The sequence below is a fragment of the Peromyscus maniculatus genome, chromosome 11 (assembly GCF_049852395.1).
Source record: "Peromyscus maniculatus bairdii isolate BWxNUB_F1_BW_parent chromosome 11, HU_Pman_BW_mat_3.1, whole genome shotgun sequence".
Taxonomy (NCBI): Eukaryota; Metazoa; Chordata; class Mammalia; order Rodentia; family Cricetidae; genus Peromyscus; species Peromyscus maniculatus.
The window spans coordinates 60,571,366-60,589,990 of NC_134862.1; the positions used below are offsets into that span (position 1 = coordinate 60,571,366).

The window sequence follows — 18,625 nt, forward strand, 5'->3', positions numbered from 1 at the left end:
GCACCAGGGCCAGAAGCCAGGCAGATGCCAGCCAGCTAAATAAACAGATAGTCTGTAGAAGTATAAATTAGAGAAATTAAAAGAAAAAAGAGAGAAAAAAAGAAAAAAAAGAAACATGTGACTGGTTTGCCTAAGGGGATCCCAATGTTCAAAGGAGAAAATTCAACAGAAAGCCAGGGGAAATACACTGCAGTAAGAAGGATGTGCTTAACAGAGAGTCTATGCTACCGCAAGGGGATTGATGTTTGTACTACCAAGTCAAGTCCTTCCAAATTCACCATAAGGAACACGGATGGCTAGAAAGTCCATGGGAAAAAAGTTCAAGCCTTGGCTCTAGGAACTTCAAGCTTGGACAACAGGATATCATCCTTATTTGGATGCCCAAATTGACAAATATTGATAAAATAATAATAAATACTAAGAAAGTCTGTGATGGGCCGGAGGCATAGGAAAACAGGCAGCACACACATTGCTGGTGAGTGGCTGAATTAAACTCCATTTACACAGTGGAATACCACTGATCTGAAGCTAGATATTGATTTAAATAGAAATATTCTGGATAAAATTATGACCAAAATACTTAAAATTATATATTAAAGCACTATTTCACTTGGATAAATAACCACTGTAAGTTTATATACAGTTATAAATCATAGCTGCACATAATCCACAAATCTGTAAGAATTTACATCAAGCTGATAATTGGTTTTTGCAAAGATACTGATCCTGGCTTGTGGGTGGGTGATCTTTATCCTTTCTTTAAATTTAACTAAGTCATTTAATTTTTTTTTTTTTTTTGTAGTAAAACCTAGGTTACTCACAAAAACAGACAAAAATCAAGATTTAGGACAGAAGAATCAGCACAGGGTTTAAAAAGATAAACTGTGATATCAGATAACCCAGAACACAGATGACCTTAGACACACTCCTTACTGTTGTTGGCCTGGTCTGCAAAAATGCTAATAAAAATAGTACTTCCTTCAGTGGGTTTGTGAGGATTAAAGCGGATCGCTCACTGATGTAGCACCTCATAGACTTAGAAATCATGTAACTACAGAGTTCCAGCTCCAATTTCACCCAACAGCAAGGTACTGCAGAAATACAAAGCCGAGACCTCCCCTGCTGTGTAAGCAATTACATACCAGTGGTAGAGCCCTCTGTCTCAATGGGAACACAGAAAATGAGGGGTTCATAGTTCTGTGACATGCAAGGAAATCCCCAAGCATACAAGCTTTAAGAGTTAAGAGTATTAACTATAAGTCAGGCAGTGGTGAAGTCCGCCTTTAACCCAGCACTCAGGAAGCAGAGGCAGATGGATCTCTGTGAGTTCCAGGCCAGCCTGGTCTACAGAGAGAGTTCTAGGTCAGCCAGGGCCACACAGAGAAAACCTGTCTCAAAATCTGCCTCCAGAGCCGGGCGGTGGTGGCGCATGCCTTTAATCCCAGCACTCGGGAGGCAGAGGCAGGCGGATCTCTGTGAGTTCCAGGCCAGCCTGGGCTACCAAGTGAGTTCCAGGAAAGGCGCAAAGTTACACAGAGAAACCCTGTCTCGAAAAACAAAACAAACAAACAAAATAAATAAATAAATAAAATAAAGGGGCTGGAGAGATGGCTCAGAGGTTAAGAACACCGACTGCTCTTCCAGAGGTCCTGAGTTCAATTCCCAGCACCCATATGGTGGCTCACAACCATCTATAATGAGATCTTGCTTCCTCTTCTGGCCTGCAAGGATACATGCAAACAGAACACTGTATACATAATAAATAAATCTAAAAAAAAAAATCTGCCTCCAGAAAAGAGTATTAAATGCCTATTAAAATCTTTTCCTCTTTAAAAGGATGATCCGAATGAGTGAATTTTATGGTATATGGATTATATTTTACCGAATATGTGATATTGGTCTGGGAGAGATGGCCTTAAGAAAACTTTCAAAGTAAAATGTGTTGACGCAGGAGGAACAGAGTCCTACACAGGAGATTTCTAAACGAGCTGGTTTGAGTCATAGGAAATTGAACTGGGTTCATAAAGTTATTGAATTGCTTGGAGACTTGTTTTAAAGTGTAATTAATAAAATGATGCTCACACAGGATTTGCAAATATTAAATACTATGACTGAAATTAAAAAAAAAAGAACTCTGGGGGCCAGATGGCTCAGTGGGTAGAGGTGCCAAATCTGATGACCTGAGTTCAATTCCTGGGATCACATGGTAGATCAGGAGGAAACTAACTCTGGCAACTTGTTCTCTGCGCACCACATGACCACTGTGCCGTGTACACTCCACACCTGAAGCAAATACGTAAGTGTAAAAAAGATTAAAGTAATGAATTTCTTATTTTTTTCCTATAAACCATTGAGAGAAAAATATCTTTGTTTTGGGGCAGGAGGGGGGAAAACACCTGTTTCTTTCTTGATGTGGCATGAATGATCTGAAGGGTCAATTAAAATTCAAGAAATGGCCAGGAGGTGATGGCACACACCTTTAATCTCAGCACTCGGAGGGCAGAGGCAGGTGGGTCTCTGAGTTCAAGGCCAGCCTGGTCTACAGAGCAAGTTTCAGGACAGCCAGGGCTACACAGAGAAACCCTGTCTCAAACAACAACAACACAATTCTAGAAATGTCTTTCATTTCTAGTCTTGCTCCTGCTGATGACAATCCCAGCATCCACCCACTGTATTCTTACTATGCTCCTTGGAGTACACAGAGTACTTCAAGACCTGATGAAAATTGATTTTGACAACAATCCATAAGGCAACTCTAACTATCTCCGTATAACTGATGAAGAAACCCACATCGGGACGTTCCCCAAATGTCTATGTATTAAAACTTAGTCCTCAATCCCAAGTGCCATAGGAGGGTGGCGGAACCTTCAGGAACTAGTCTAGTGAAGGGAAGTTAGGTCATGAAGTGTGTTCTTGAAGGAGATACCAAGATTCCCACCCCCTCCTGGCTCCCAGCTGCTGTGAGCTGACCAGCAACTCTGCTACATGTCCCTCTCATGATGTGTAATGTTGAGCCATGTGCCAGGTGCATGTTTAGCACTAAGGAAGCAGGACAGGAGGATTGTAGGTTCCAAGCCAGCCTGGGTTACAGAGCAAAGCCTTGTCTCCAAAAACCAAGGTGGGGATGGGGTGGGGTAGGAAAAACCCTAAATAAACAAATGAAAAAACCAAAACCACCTCATGATATACTGTGCTGACATAAGCTGGTAGGCATGTGACCACCGGGCCTCGGTCTGAACCTCTGAACTGTGGCCAAATAAACACTAATTCTGCTAAGCCGATTATCCTCAGTGTTTTTTCACAGTGAGAAGACTATCCCTGGAGTTAAGCAATCTGACCAGGTCACCTGGCCCATCAGTGATACAAAGCTGAACCGGACCGGTCACAAACGTGTTGATTCTGCTCCATACAAACCTTTCCACCTGGAAACGCACAAAAAAGAAGAGTGACGGATCAGAATAATTACTTGTTTCTCAAACTCAGATAAACTATACTAGTAGAGACAAACAAAAACTGCTTTTGGCAGGAGACCCAAGTCTGCTTTCTGAGATGCAATTAGATCAATTTATGTATTAGAAGGAATTAGTACTACTCAGAAAAATATACTTCCAGAGCCAGCCAGAATATTTTAGGAAGATTTTATTTTATGTGTATAGGTGTTTTGTCCACATCTCTGTCTGGCCACCACATGAATGCAGTGGTTTCTCTAGACATGATTTCTCTGTGTATCTCTGGCCCCTGAATGTTCTGGAACTCGCTCTGTAAACCAGGCTGGTCTTCACCTACCTCTAACTTCCGAGTGCTGGGATTAAAGGCACCCCATGTAGCCTAAGCTAGCCCCCAAATCTCTATGTGGTCACTCCTCCTGCATTTACTTCCCAAAGGCTGGGGTTACAGGTGTGCACCGCCACACCTCGTTTTTGAAATGATGAAACTCAAACCCAGAGCTTCCGGAATGCTGGGCCAGCACTCTGCTCTCTGGCCCCGAGATACTAGCATTTAAGAGTTGTCTTGAAGATGAAAGAATTCGCGGGACATTGGACATATTTTGAAATTAGACAGGATGTATGTAGGGTATGAGAGACTCTGTGTGTGTGTGTGTGTGTGTGTGTGTGTGTGTGTGTGTGTGTGTGTGTGTGTGTGTGAGACGGGTTGTAAGAAATATTTGTGTTAAAGTTCAGGAGAATTCTCTTCAGAGACAGGTGTAGAGAACACTTAATTAAAGTTCTCTTCAGGCCTGGTTAAGCTGGTAGGAAGGAATGGCTAACAATCTGACCACTAAGAACAGAAAGAAATCAGGGCGACCCCTCTGCCCAGGCTGATCTCGCCTGAGGCTGCCAAGCTGAATTGCAGTTGTGGGGGAGGCTGCCAAGCTGAATTGCAGTTGTGGGGAAGGGACCAATGTCGGTTTCCCACCAGCTATTTCCCATCAGGTAAGAAGACAAGAGCCTCAAGGACAGATCCTGAGTCTTAGGCAGACCTTAGTGCGTGTGAGACCCAGCCTTGGTGTTTGCCAGGCTTCTCCATCCACTGCCTGGCTTTCCCTCCACTTCCCACCGCCTAAGTCCAACTTCTTGGTTGCAAGAAGGTATGGCTCTCCCTGGTTCCCAGACTTCCGGGCAAGGGAATTTTCTGGAGGGCTTTGAAAACAGACCCTGGACAGGTGGCCGGAGAACAGGAAGGCAAATGGGCTCTTGACCTCCACCTGTGGGAGAAGGGGAATGAAGCTTCCAGCTGGCAGACGTTTACAAAGTCACCTGGAAGTGGTCCGCTCTCTCCACTCCCTCTACGATGTGCCTGGGCTGTCCCCAAACTGGTGAAAAGTCAGCCAAGAGCAGGAGGTAAGTCCTTTCCCAGTCCCCGGAGCTCCTTGGACAGCCCCCGGGGCTCAGCGAGGGCGGGAAGACAACCCCCGGGCCGGCCCACATGTCCTCCGAGGGCGCGGACCTGGAGGAGGCGCCCGCGCCGGCGACGCCTCTCGAGGAAGTTGGCCCTTTAATTACAGAGCCAGTTCCCGGGCGCATCCACCTTCAGCAGCGAGCAGCAGCAGACCCAGTCGGTGTCAGTCCTCTGCCTCCGGTGCGGCACCGCGGCCATGGGCGGCTCGGCCTCCAGCCAGCTGGACGAGAGCAAGTGCGCCTACATCCGAGGTACGGCCGCCCCGCCGGGGCTGCAGGGCGGCACAGAGCCGGGGCTAGCCTAGTCACCTCCAGGGCAGCGCAGAGCCAGGGCCAGCTTGGTCACCTGCGCACCGGTCCCCTGGGGGAGCGCTGGCTAGCTGGTGCCACTCGCGGGAGTTGGGCTCCTAGACAAGCACTCGCCTCCGGGAGCCGGTGTCCTGTTTCAAGCACCCGCGCGGTTCGGGTGGGGAGGGTACTCGGGATGGGATGATGCGGGATTCGCCAGGACGCACGGGAGAGGCAGGTCCTCTCGGGAGGGTTGGAGAGGACTCTGTGGTCCCCCCACCCAAGTCCTCGCCCCCCCCCCCATCCACATGCGCGCCCCTCTCCCCTCAGGATCTGTTCTTTTACTGATGGGGAAACATCTTTCTGGCTTGTACTTGTGCGTATACTTGGCTCTGAGTGGTTTCCAAAAGTGGCCGCAGAGATTGCCGGGGATATCCCCTGGAGTGTAGAGATTCCCTTGCGGGGGATTCCTGGCCTATCGGGGAGAATTTCCCTGTGGTCATACTGGCCGGGTTTTGTGAAGTGCAGCGCAGGCCACACCTCCCCCGAACTTCACACCAATTGCAGGGCGATTTCATCAGAAACAGAAAGGATGAAGTCTTCACCTTTTCAGGTTGGATGGTTCCCTTCCTTCCCCAGAGAGGGAGGAAAGCAGAAGGGGAAGCTTGGCGTGTTTTGAAACAGTTGTTAAAATTGTAGACGGGGAGAAACTCGTCTTTTTAGGAGATCTTGAGATACCGAGGAGTGACTCAGTGAAGACAGACAGGCAGAAGAAACCAAAACCAAACGGAACAGAAACTGCAGGAAGTCTTGACTCCTTATCTGTCGGTGTGTTGGGCTCCTACCCCACCCACCCCAATCTTGCCCTCAGCCACTGACACTCTAGCTAGCTTGTGAATCCAGTGAGTCCCTCTCCTGGCTTCCGCAGTACCTTTAAAAATCCGTATTTGGCTCCATGTTTTACAGTAACTCTTTAAAAGACACAGTGAAGTTTTTCTGGATGCCCCTTTTCTGGACCTTGAGGTTGTGTCTAAAAAGAAAGCACTTATCCATTTCTTTATTCGTGTTTGTTCTCAGTCACGACATTTCAAAACATTTTTAAAGGATACCATATGAAGGGCAGAGGCTATAATTGATTTTCCAGATTCTTGCTTCTGTACTTCGACGTAGAGAATCATCAGCAACTGGCAATGGTGGGGGTGGGAGTGGGGATAAAACTTAGTCACTAGTCCCTCTGGGGAAGAGAGAAACGATGGATGTTTTACTTAGCTAAAGACTAACCCTGCCTTACTCTTAGAATTCTGCTATTTGCTCTTTTCCCCAGTGCTGGGCTCAGAGATGTCACAGAACACTAAATAGGGGCTTGCTGCGTTCTTAAGATGCTTCACCGCATAGTTAGAAGTACTTAAAGTTGATGCACAGCCATCTACAGGTATCAGGACCCCTGGCAAGGTTGGAGATAAGCTGGTTTACACACTTCAAGGTCAGGACCTTCGTTGTGATGGATGCAAGTATTGTTCTCAAATAAGAAAACGTGTTACCCTCTTTCTCAAAATCGATATGTAACGCACAAGTAATAAACATATTTAAGTGAGTAAAACTTCAGTCATGACGTGCCCTAGTCAGTGTTCTCTGCTTTGGAAGAGGGCTTTCTTGGTGTGTGCGTATACTGGAGAGGGAAGGAATGAGTTAAAATACCTCCAGGGATAATGAGCCTCTGCTTCACGTGACAGCAGTGATCTCGCCAGAAGGGAAAGGAGCCTTGGAAAAATGCTGGGAATTGTTCCCGCATGAGCAAATGAAGATCACAGGGCTCTGATTTCCCCAGCGGTTTCGAAGCTTCAGGTCCCTGAAGAAAACCATACCCCTACATTTATCCCTCTGCCCACCCTTTAGCCCATAAATACCCCCAAGCTCTGACTTAATTGTAAGTAAAACATTTGGAGGGTTGAAGGTCGAGTTTAAATACGGTTTTATGATCCGCTCCTCATAAAGTAGCCGCAGTGAAATGTGGATTTGGAAGCTTCTGTTGCGGAGGCAATAACTTTCTTTGGGCCCTGGTATCCTTTGCCAGGGCTCTGGATAACTAGTCTATAAATTTCAAGCGTTGCTAAGTTTGTGTCTGTTTGGAGCAGCTGTACCTCTAGAAAGCTAGCACCCTGTAGCTCTAGCTGCGCTGACTTCCAGGCCAGTGGCTTAAGTACCATTTGGTTTGTGCGCCTCCAAACTTCCCTGTGGATGCTTTGAAAAGCCTTCCTGCCTTAGAATTCAGTCAGTCTTCAAGTAAAGCGATGTGATGCCTGGTGTGTCAAGGAATTACTTCGTTCCTAAAGGTGGCAGTTTTGAGGATTACCAACACCCTCATGTTTCCTTAAAGGGACTGATTTTAGGATGGTTTAGAGGAACTGTAGGACATTTTTATTAATAAGTAGGATGGAGACTGACTTGTAGTCATGACAGTACCTGGTTGCCTTTAGTGACTGTTTTACTATCTGTATAAAATGATTGCATTTTCCTTGAATCAGGAAGGAAGCTCACTCAGTCTAGGCAATCAGTGGCCAGCCCTAAGATGCTCTTTTTTTAATGTCATTAAAATCATTTACGATTGCCGGGCAGTAGTGGTGCATGCCTTTGATCCTAGCAGAGCCAGGTGGATCTCTGTGAGTTTGAGGCCAGCCTAGTCTACAGAGCAAGATCCAGGACAGGCACAAAGCTATACAGAGAAACCCTGTCTCGATAAACAAAACAAACAAACAAACAAACAAACAAATGTATGATGTGTGAGGATGGGTGTGCCACTGCATGCGTACCCAGGTCAGAGGGCAACTGTGTCGAGCTGACTCTCTCCTTTTCCTTTTACATGGGTTCCAGGTGTTGAACTCAGGCCACCAGGCTTTGCATGAATATTTCTTTACCCACTGAGACATCTTGCTGGCCTTTTTTGAGACATTTTGCTGGCATTGTTATAACTTTAGATGAAAGAGGAAAAAAAAACCACATGTATGATGTTTTTTTCTTGTTGAAACAATAACTTCGTCTCCTTTTAAAATAAACTAGTGAGGGTTGATGACATAACTCAGTGGGTAGAAGCACTCCCTGAGGCCCTGAGTTGGATCCTAATAATCTGAGTTTGAGGCCAGCCTGGTCTACAGAGTGAGTTCTGGAACAGGCAGAGCTACATACAGAAGCCCTGTCTTGAAAAAACCAAAAAGAAAAGAATCCACTTGATGAAGGAGAGAACTGACTTGCACAGTGTGGTACACATGCCACCCCCCCCCCCAAACAACCAAACAAATGTAATACAAAACTTAAACGAAGGCCGGGCAAAATGGCTCACCAGGGAGGCACACTTGTTGCTAACCCTGGTGACCGGAGTTCAAGTCCCAGGATTCACATGGTGGAAAGAGAGACATTTCCCATAGAATGTTCTTTAGCCTACACTCTGCTGTGACATGACATATGCCCACCTCCACAGAGGATAAACACACATGTAGAGAACTAAAAATACGATTGCATTTTTAAAGAATGAGAAAGGAAACAAATCCGGACTCCTACACCTAAGGCATCCTTAGAGGACTGTGAAAAGTCCTGGAAAGTGCAGCGTGGGTTTGGAGGACACAGGGGGCCTGCTACCAGCAAGTAGTTAAGGAAATTGTCCCTGACCTACTTAGGGCCCACAAGATGGCTTCGGTGGTTACAAGGTTTGCCTGCCACCAACCTGAGTGGAGGAAATAGCTAAGCAAGTGTGCTTAAGGAAACTGTTCTTCAGTTGGGTGCAGGGATGCGCGTGTGTAATGGTAGCACTCGGGAGGTGAAGGCTGGAGCGGCAAGAGTTCGAAGCCAGTGTTGGCTGTATGAGGAGAGGGGTGGAGGGACGGGGGGGGGGGGAGGGAGAGAGAGAGAGAGAGAGAGAGAGATCTCTTCCTGAACTCACTGTTACACACCAGTGACAGCCTGAGAAAGGCTCAATGACTTTCTTTGAAACAGTCCATCCATGAGTTAGTTGATGCCGTTAATGAATTTCAGGTTCATTTTTCAAGATTTAGATGGATGTCTGTGTGCCTTTGTGGGTTTATGTGTACGTGCATGTGTGGGTGCCCCTGGAGGCCAGAAGAAAGAGGTAGTGCCCCCCAGAATTGGACTTCCAGGTAGTTGTGAGCCCCCTGATTAGGGTGCTGGGAACTGAGCCCAGGTCCTCTGCATGGGCTCTTATACACTGAGCCGAGCCATGTCTCAAACCGAAGTTGATAATAGATCTGGAGTGAAGTGCCCTTGGGCAGGGGAGTGGCGAGTGGCTCCTGTTTGAGGTCTGCCTGAGCTGCCTGTTCAGGACCTATCGGCACATTTGTTCATCGCAGTTGTTGGTGAGGGATGGACATCTTTTTTTTTTTTCTTTTTTTTTCTTTTTCCCGAGACAGGGTTTCTCTGTGTAGCTTTGCGCCTTTCATGGAACTCACTCTGTAGCCCAGGTTGGCCTCGAACTCACAGAGATCCGCCTGCCTCTGCCTCCTGAGTGCTGGGATTAAAGGCATGTGCCACCACCACCTACCTGGCTGAGGGATGGACATCTTAACAGATCTGGTTTATCTTGATAATTATGGCAGTGTGGCCTCAGAGTCGAAATTTCTCATTAGTAATGGCAGTATCTTCAATGAGACGATTAGGATACAGATTATGGCGGCCACTGTCAGAAGCCAACCCAACATCCCTTTCCCATTCCACTTCCTGAAAGAACCCTTCAGTTGTTTACGGATTTAAGTTTCTCGGTGTAGCACTGTTTTCGAGAGACTAGTCCAAACTATGGACCCTGAAGCCTGGGTGGGGTTGTTCTGTGCTCATCACAGTGGCGGCTTCTCCTCGCCAGGTGATTGTGTCACAGGTGGGATGATGATCCAGTCCAGTCAGTGAGGCTGGAGGGGAAGCTTCCTGGCTCCTAGGAGTTCCTTTTCTTCTCAGTTGGTCAAGTGTTTGCTGTTCAACCAGGGGGACCTGACCTTGATCTGCAGCTTCCATGTATAAAGCTGGGTGCTGGGGTGCACACTTTACTCAGTGGAGCCAGAAGAGTTCCCAGGGGCCCGCTGGCCAGTCTAGCTGAATCTGTGAGCTCCGGGTTCAGTGAGAGTCTGTCTCAAAAAAGTAAGGTTGAAGCCGGGCGGTGGTGACGCACGCCTGTAATCCCAGCACTTGGGAGGCAGAGGCAGGCGGATCTCTGTGAGTTCGAGGCCAGCCTGGGCTACAGAGTGAGTTCCAGGACAGGCTCCAAAGCTACACAGAGAAACCCTGTCTCGGGGAAAAAAAAAAAAAGTAAGGTTGAGAGTGATTTAAGAATAAAACCCAACACTGACCTCTGGCCTCCACACACACATGCACACATGTGTGTATGTACTCACACATACGTGAGCACACATAGATTTGCATACATACAAAGGAAGAGAAGGCTGGGCCAGTTCTTATAATCCTTGTACTAGAGAGACAGAGACAGGATGATTGCCACTTGCCAGCTTGACCTCCATGGTTTACAGGCCAGCCAGGGATACATAGGGAGACCTTATCTCAAAATAAAGTAAAAAATGAAAATAGACATAAAATCAGAGGGAGACAAGGAGGACACTCTCTCCTTTCAATTTCATTGTACCTGGAACTGCCAGGCTAAAGAAGTCTCAGGGAGACAGGACCCCGTCAAATTGCTAACAGCCTGCTTGAACGTGCCTTGGCTATCTCTTGTGTGAGATGCAAAATCCTCTTTGAGTTGGAGTTTATTCAATCCCAGCATCTGGGAGGTGGAGGCCAGAGAAACTGGAGTTCCAAGCCATTTTTAGTTCCATAGGGAATTTGAAGCCATCCTGGGTTTGCATAGGTGTTGTGGGACACTATTCCTGGGGAGATGTGAGCAAGCATCTATTCACCCCTGATAGGGGACCATGACAGACCCAAGTGTGGATTCTACCGAAGTCCAACATGGCGGATCAACAAGTCGTATTGGGGTCACTTACAGGAAGAGGGTGAGGTGTCACTTGCAGGAGCAGAAATGACTCAAAGACAGCTGCACCACCAAAGCCTGCCCCAGCATAGGTGACAGTTTGCAAAAGCTGGCAACCTGGAGCACACTGCACAGTCGGCAGGCAGCTCAATAGGTTGGAGTGTGTCTTTTCCAGGTGGCTGTTAGTGTGCGTCCCTTCTAGTCTGCTTGGCTGGTCTTTGTTCTAGGCAGTTAGGGGAGTGTGTACTTCTTCCTGGCTGGCTGCTGGACTTGTCTAGCAGTCTTCTGTGCAGCTTGTCTTGTCTGAGAGTGGTTCTCGGCAGTCTTTACTGCTTATTATGCACTCTTGTGAAGGGGGGCGGGGCTAGTGAATCTGGTCAGTTTCAGGGATTTCCTGAAATATCTTGAGTTGTTTGCTTGCCGTCTTAAGGCACTTCCTTGAAGGATAGTGCATTTTACTTCCCCCTAGAACATCCTGTAGTTTTACCTCCTTGTAAATATCCTGTCCTAAAATAGCCTGGCCAGGCGGTGGTGGCGCATGCCTTTAATCCCAGCACTCGGGAGGCAGAGCCAGGCGGATCTCTGTGAGTTCGAGGCCAGCCTGGGCTACCAAGTGAGTTCCAGGAAAGGCGCAAAGCTACACAGAGAAACCCTGTCTCGAAAAACCAAAAAAAAAAAAAAAAAAAAAAAAAAATAGCCTGTTGTTTCATGTTCCTTTTATTTCTATATTTTAAGAAGTTTCCCTCCAAGATGGAAGGTTTTAGCTTGAGGAAATTGCTACTCAGCAATAAGACCTGGTCTCAAAAAAGCCAACCAGAGACGAGAAAGATTGTTAGTAATCTCCTAATTAGTGCTTTCCTTTCTGTCTTCAATAGTGGGATATACAGTTTTTAAGTATCTACATGAACCCTCATAATAAAGATATTACCAGCCTCCTTTGCATCAAGATGGAGATATGCAACTGACTTTTGGTCAGTGGGATCTAAGTGAAAGTGTCACATCTTTCAAGAAAGTTACTGGTCCAGAGGTCAAAGTGGATAGGAAATTATGTTTTTCCCCCCTAACCTGTTCTTGCTGCTGTCTGGATGTGACTTGTCTGAATCAGCCATTTTGGACAATGACATATCCTCCTAGGGAGTTTTTATAGAGCAGAGTTGAGGGATAAGAGCAGCCTCAGTTCCCGTGGGAGTCACATGAGTAAAATCTCCATAAAAAGCCTGGGACTACTTTCCTTTGGATCTTGACAAGAGAGGAATCAACTGTGTCTTATAGAAGCCTGTGTTATTTGTGGAATTGTTATTGTACACGGAGAAGCCTTATTCTAGCTAATATAATTGTCTCTGTTATCTGTGGCCCAAAGTATCCCAGCCAATTGGGTTCCCTTAAGAAAAATGATTGAAAGACAGTAGAAAATGGTAATAAGTTAGTGTTAGCTTTTTTTTTTTTTTGGTTGTTCGAGACAGGGTTTCTCTGTGTAGCTTTGTGCCTTTCCTGAAACTCACCCAAATTCACACCTTTAATCCTAGCACTCAGGAGGCAGAGGCAGGAGGATCTCTGTGAGTTTGAGGCCAGCCTGGTCTACAGAGTGAGGTCCAGGACAGTCAAGGTTGTACAAGACAGCTGTCTGGAAAAACCAAACCAAACAAACAAACAAAACACAAACCCAAATCTAATGTTCAAAATCAGAAAAGATTCTGTGACTTGAGAAGGATTTATTTTTGATTCAGCAAAATCTTTACTTTTCCCCCGTGAATTCTAAGATGAGCCTGGAACTCCATGGAGCACAATGCTGACTCAAGACCTGATTTTTAGCTGGTGAGATGCCTCAGCGGGTAAAGGCACCTGCCACCCCGCTTGATGACATGAGCTTAGTCCCTAGGACCCACGTGGTGGAAGGAAGAACTCCTCACACTGTCTTCTGACTTCCACAAGTATGCTGCACCAAGTGCACGTACACACACACACACACACACACACACACACACACACTCTCTCTCTCTCTCACTCACACACAGACACACTCACACACACTAAAATAAATAAATAAATAAACTAACAAACAAATAAATAAATAAACTTAAGGCCTGGTCTTTGTGGTTGTTTTTTTCAAGACAGGGTTTCTCTGTGGAGCTCTGGCTGTCCTGGAACTCGCAGAGATCCGTGAGGCTTGGTCTTCATAAGACATTTCCCTTTATGTAGACATTGATTATGAGAGGACCATGTGAACAAGAGTTTCTAGTAATCATAACTACCAAGGCGACAATACCAATTTTTATTATTTGATGGTTTCTATAGTAAGTCAAGCTCTCATGTATTCAGGTGGCTTTGAACTTGTGTCTGTAGATGACTTGAACTCTTGATCCTCCTGCCTCCACCTGCCAAGTGCTGGGACTGCAGGTGTTTCCTGCAGGTCAGTCTGTGAGGTGGGGTGGGTAGGACCCAGAGCTCTCTGCGAGCTCGGAAAGAACCCGACCGGCTGAGCTCCAGCCTCAGTTATTTGAGTTTTGTTGAGGGCTGTGAACTGAGGGTGGTTTTACTCAGCTGCAATCTTTGGAAGTGTCTGACTTGAGCTCACAGGTGGAAAAACGCAACAGAAGGAACACAAGTTTAGCAGGAACTTATGATTTAATTAAAATACACGCACCGTGAAAGCTTTCTAAAATATGCAGTGTGAATTATGGCGGTGAATTTTAATCTCCTAAACAGAAACTTTGGTTACTTTTTTGTTAGTAAAGCAAGGTACTGTCACTCTAAGAAGTAAAGTACACAGGACAACAATTTGCAGTGGGAAATGAAGTGAGGAGAATAGAGAGACGAGAATAAAGCACAATTCATCTGCTACAGTCTGCTTAAGGCCTTTTTAGAAAATATAGGACATGAAAGCTAAGATTCTTACAGTTTTCTACTAAAATGCCACATACACACACAGACACACACACATGCGCACACACAGATATACACACACATATATACACAGACATACAGACACAAACACAGGCATACACGTATGTACACACACATGCACATGCACACACATGCATGCACACAGATACACAGACACAAACACACACAGACATACACATATGCACACACACATGCGCGCGCGCACGCGCGCGCACACGCACACACACACACACACACACACACACACACACATGCATGTGCAAGCACCCACACAAATGTAATACAGATTCTGTTCTCTGAAACTGGGAAACACATTTAAAAGAGAATAGCACATTGCTGCCAACAGGAAAAATGTAAGCCAGCTTTTAACATTTTAAAAGTGCCCTTTCTTTGGCATTGCGTGGTTTTTCTCACTTAGGAAAAACAAAAGGTTTAGTGAGACGAAAGCAATTAATTCTGTTTTTGCAAATTGCTAGGACCAGGAGGACCCAAAAAAGCTTGTATTTCTGTGCTTGATGTGTGGAATGAATCTATGAGGTCAGAATTAAAGAACAGAGTTTGCTAGGATCCCAGGAACGATGCTTAAAAGGTTTGAAGGAATTTTGGAAGAAAAGCCTGTTTCTCTTTGCCAAGCCACGTGGACATTTATTTCCCTTTCCTTCTTAAACACTATTTTTATTTTAAAATAAAACACAGATGCAGAAAACCACACAAAGCAGATGCATAGCTCAGCAAATCATTGTAAGTCACAACATCCTTGCAGCCATCACCCAGGGAGGTAGGTGATGACCACACTGGCCATTACAGAAGCCTCCATGTGCCCTTGTCTCTCCAGAAACAGCTACTGTCTTCAGCTGTCTGTTGCCACCCAACAAACCACCTTAAAGATACTGGCACTTACATTCATTTGCTTATAATGCTGCTATCTCAACTGGATCCAGTTGGTGGTTCTGGTTGTCTTCATTGGTGGTTATTCGTTTGGCTTCGTTTAGCAGGCATGTCAGCTGGTGGTTGAACTTACCTGAGGAGCTCTTTCTCTCCAGGTGACCTTTCTATGTGGTCTCTTCAGTAGAGTGTCAGACTTTTAAAATAGTAAGCCAGGGTTTGCCAGAATGCTCAAGGCCCTAGAAGCTGCTAGGACTTCTTATGGTGTGTTAGGATTCTCTAGAGGAACAGAACTTCTAGAGTCTGTCTGTCTGTCTGTCTAATCCATCCATCCATCCACCCATCCATCCACCCATCCATCCATCCGTCCGTCCGTCCGTCCATCCATCCATCCATCCATCCATCCTTCTACCATCTAAAAGGGATTTATTAGTATGGCTTATAGTCTGTGGTTCAGCTAGTCCAACAATGGCTGTCTACCAGTGGAAGGTTCAAGAATCCAGTAGTTGTTCATTCCACGAGGCTGGTCTTCAGTATATGCCAGGCTCCTGGAGAAGTAGGTTCTAGTGCCAGTAAAGGAATGGATTTTCCAGTGACAGCAAGAGCAAGCAGGCAAAGAGAGAGCAAGCTTCCTTTCTCCCTGTCCTTTATACAGGCTGCCAGCAGAAAGTGTGGCCCAGATTCAAGATGGATCTTCCTACCTCAGAAGATCCGGATTATAGGTGTATCGTCTCACCTCACAAATCCAAAATAGGATTAATTGCTTCTTCAAATGATTTAATTAAGAATAAAAATCCCTCACAGGTGAACCCAGATGCTTGGGTTTTAGTTAATTCTAGTCAATGTAGTCAAGTTGGTAACCAAAAATAGCCATCACATATGGCTTAGGCCTTGCAATGGGTAACCTGCATCGTCAACTTGACTGGATTTAGAGTCGTCATGGGAACACATCTCTGAGTGTCTGTGGGTGTTTCTAGAAAGGTTTAATTGAGGGAGGGAAGAGTCACCTTGAGTGTGGGCATGACTAAAGGCAGGTGAGTTGCGCGTCAGCACTCATCTTTTTGCTCTGTGGCTGTGACATGCTGCCTCATATTCCTGCTGTTCAGTTCATAGCTAGAGCCTTCGGCTATGATGTGCTGCATCGCATTATTCTGCTACATTCTAATGACTGGGGACAACTCAGTCATCCCAGATTCCAGGAGGGACTACACGCGGGCTATTTAGGGCTACTCAATCTCATTCTACCAGGCCACTAATCCCAGATTTTTAAATTTTAATGAATTAATTTTATATCCTGACTGAATTTCCCCTCCCTCCTTTCCTCCCATTCCCTCCCCCCACCTCCCCTTTGTACACCCCCTCACCCACTCCTCCTCTGTTTCCGTCCAGACTGAAAGGGTCAGGCCTCCCTTGGTTATCAACCAACAAAGCATGGCATAGCCAGCTGTGGTGAGACTAAGCACCTCCCCCTTGTATTCAGGCTGGGAAAGGCAATCCAGTATGAGAAACAGGTTCCCAAGAGCCAGCCAAAGCATTAGGGACAGCCCCTGCTCCCAGTGTTAGGAGTCCCACAAGTAGACCTAATTTTGTAATGACTTCTTCATATTTCCTTGTGATTTTAATCACTGTTGTCTTATACACTTAAACATGTCTTCTTTCAAGTCTTTTATAAGCTAAAGTTTTCTCCTAAGTCTGTCTTCTTCTCTTGCCAATTATCTGTTTAACAGATGGAGTTTTCCATTGTCTGGAGTTTGCTCATGGTACAATTCCACACATTCTTCTGTATTTTCTACAACAGAGAGGAGCAGGCTCTAGGTCAGCCTAAGAGTCAGTCCTTGAGTCAGGAGTATGGATGGCACTGGGTTCTCCACCAGACAGAAGGCTGGTTGCTGGCTTGTGTAGTTGCCTCTCTTTACATAATGCAGGAATCCATGGGCACTCGTTGCCAGACTCATTCATTCACTGGAGATGGCTAAGTCTTCAAGTCTGTCTTCTAGCAGACTTTACTGACAGCCCCATTGGTCAGAGGCGAGTCACACATTCCTTCCTAAGTCATCACTGGCAAGAGCGTGGAGTTAGCATGGTTGGCTAAACCAGTCAAGAACACTCCTGGCTTAGTGCTTTGCTTCAGCGCGAGGTGAGCAGCATGACCATGGGATTCCCGAACAAAATCAGGTGGGATTACAAGAAGGAAGTGGCAGTTGGGTAGATAAATAAGACTACCCATTTGATAAAGGTCACGAAAGGAATAAAAGGATCTTATGACCGGATCCATAATGGTGCTGAGGTGGGGGATGAGGTGTGTGTTAGATATGGTGTTGAAGAAGATCATAGTTAGCCGGGCGGTGGTGGCACACGCCTTTAATCCCAGCACTCGGGAGGCAGAGCCAGGCGGATCTCTGTGAGTTCGAGGCCAGCCTGGTCTACAAAGTGAGTTCCAGGAAAGGCACAAAGCTACGCAGAGAAACCCTGTCTTGAAAAACAAACAAACAAACAAACAAAAAGAAAAGAAAAGAAAAGAAAAAAGAAAGAAGATCATAGTTGCTGACTAGCAGAAAACTAGGGCAACAGGCTGTTGGGTTCCCATAGGACGGGAAGAGAGGGAGGGACTTGAAGGGGCTGAAGAAGGGTGGTGTGTTGGTGTGTTCGGAATAGCGAGAAGTAGGAGGGACTCATGGGAGGAAGTTCTGGTCAGAGTTTGTTGCTCTCCTAGCATCACTGGAGTGTGAGCACCGTAAAAGCAGGGTCTTGACATTGCTTCACTGGGATATTTGCAGCCGGCAGGTCAGCATCTGGGGCATGATTCTTTACTGATAAATGTTAGCTCCATGAGTGAATGAAAGGCGAAAAATTAATAAACTAATGACTTTCCACAAATTTGTCCTTGGACCTCTGCACACACATCACGGCAGCCGGGCACATTCATGAGTGTAAGCCACCCCCACCCCCACCTCTTCATCATACACATATATGATAAAAGAACGTTAAAAAAAGAAAGAACTCTTAGAAATCAAAACAAATCCTGTGATCAAAAATCAATTTCATTGTTTCTTGGATAATAAAGTTAAAATAGTTCAGAAAACCATACAAATATCAAAAGAGATAAAAGTGAAGGAGACAATATTAAAAAAGAGTCAATAAGAATTTTAACATCTGGGCTGGAGAGATGGCTCAGAGGTTAAGAGCACTGGCTGCTCTTGCAGAGGTCCTGAGTTCAATTCCCAGCACCCACATGGTGGCTCACAACCATCTGTAATGAGATCTGGTGCCCTCTTCTGGCATGCAGGCATACATGCAGGCAGAACACTGTAAGCACAAATAAATAAATAAATCTTAAAAAAAAAAAATTTAACATCTGACTAAAGAATAAAGAAAAACAAAGGAGACAAATTATCAAAGAAATAACCGAAAGCTGTTTTCTAGAACAGAAGACCACATGCTTATGAATTTATAGGGCCAGTTTCTACCTGTGGGGAGGTAGAGGTAGTTCATACTCTCGCCTTGTAAGGGAGAAGGATCATGTAATACACAGGCACTGGGCAGAGTCCTTGGTGACAGAAATGATCCCTAAACCACAGGCCACTCTGGACCTTTGGACCTGTGCTAATGCAAAGTCAAAAGCAAAGCAAAGAATCAAGCTTGGCTTGAATAATTAACTCCGGGCCCGATC

The 18,625-nt window shown here is 45.8% G+C and overlaps 1 protein-coding gene across 1 annotated transcript in view; it reads left to right on the forward strand.

Annotated features, from left to right (window-relative positions):
- The first annotated feature begins 4,990 nt into the window (after positions 1 to 4,990).
- Niban1 (niban apoptosis regulator 1) overlaps positions 4,991 to 18,625 on the forward strand; it is a 154,525-nt gene continuing 140,890 nt past the window's right edge. The window contains exon 1 of the mRNA XM_006979936.4: positions 4,991 to 5,150. Coding sequence (XP_006979998.1) covers positions 5,096 to 5,150 — 55 coding nt within the window. The 5' untranslated portion in view covers positions 4,991 to 5,095. The remainder of the gene's footprint in view (positions 5,151 to 18,625) is intronic.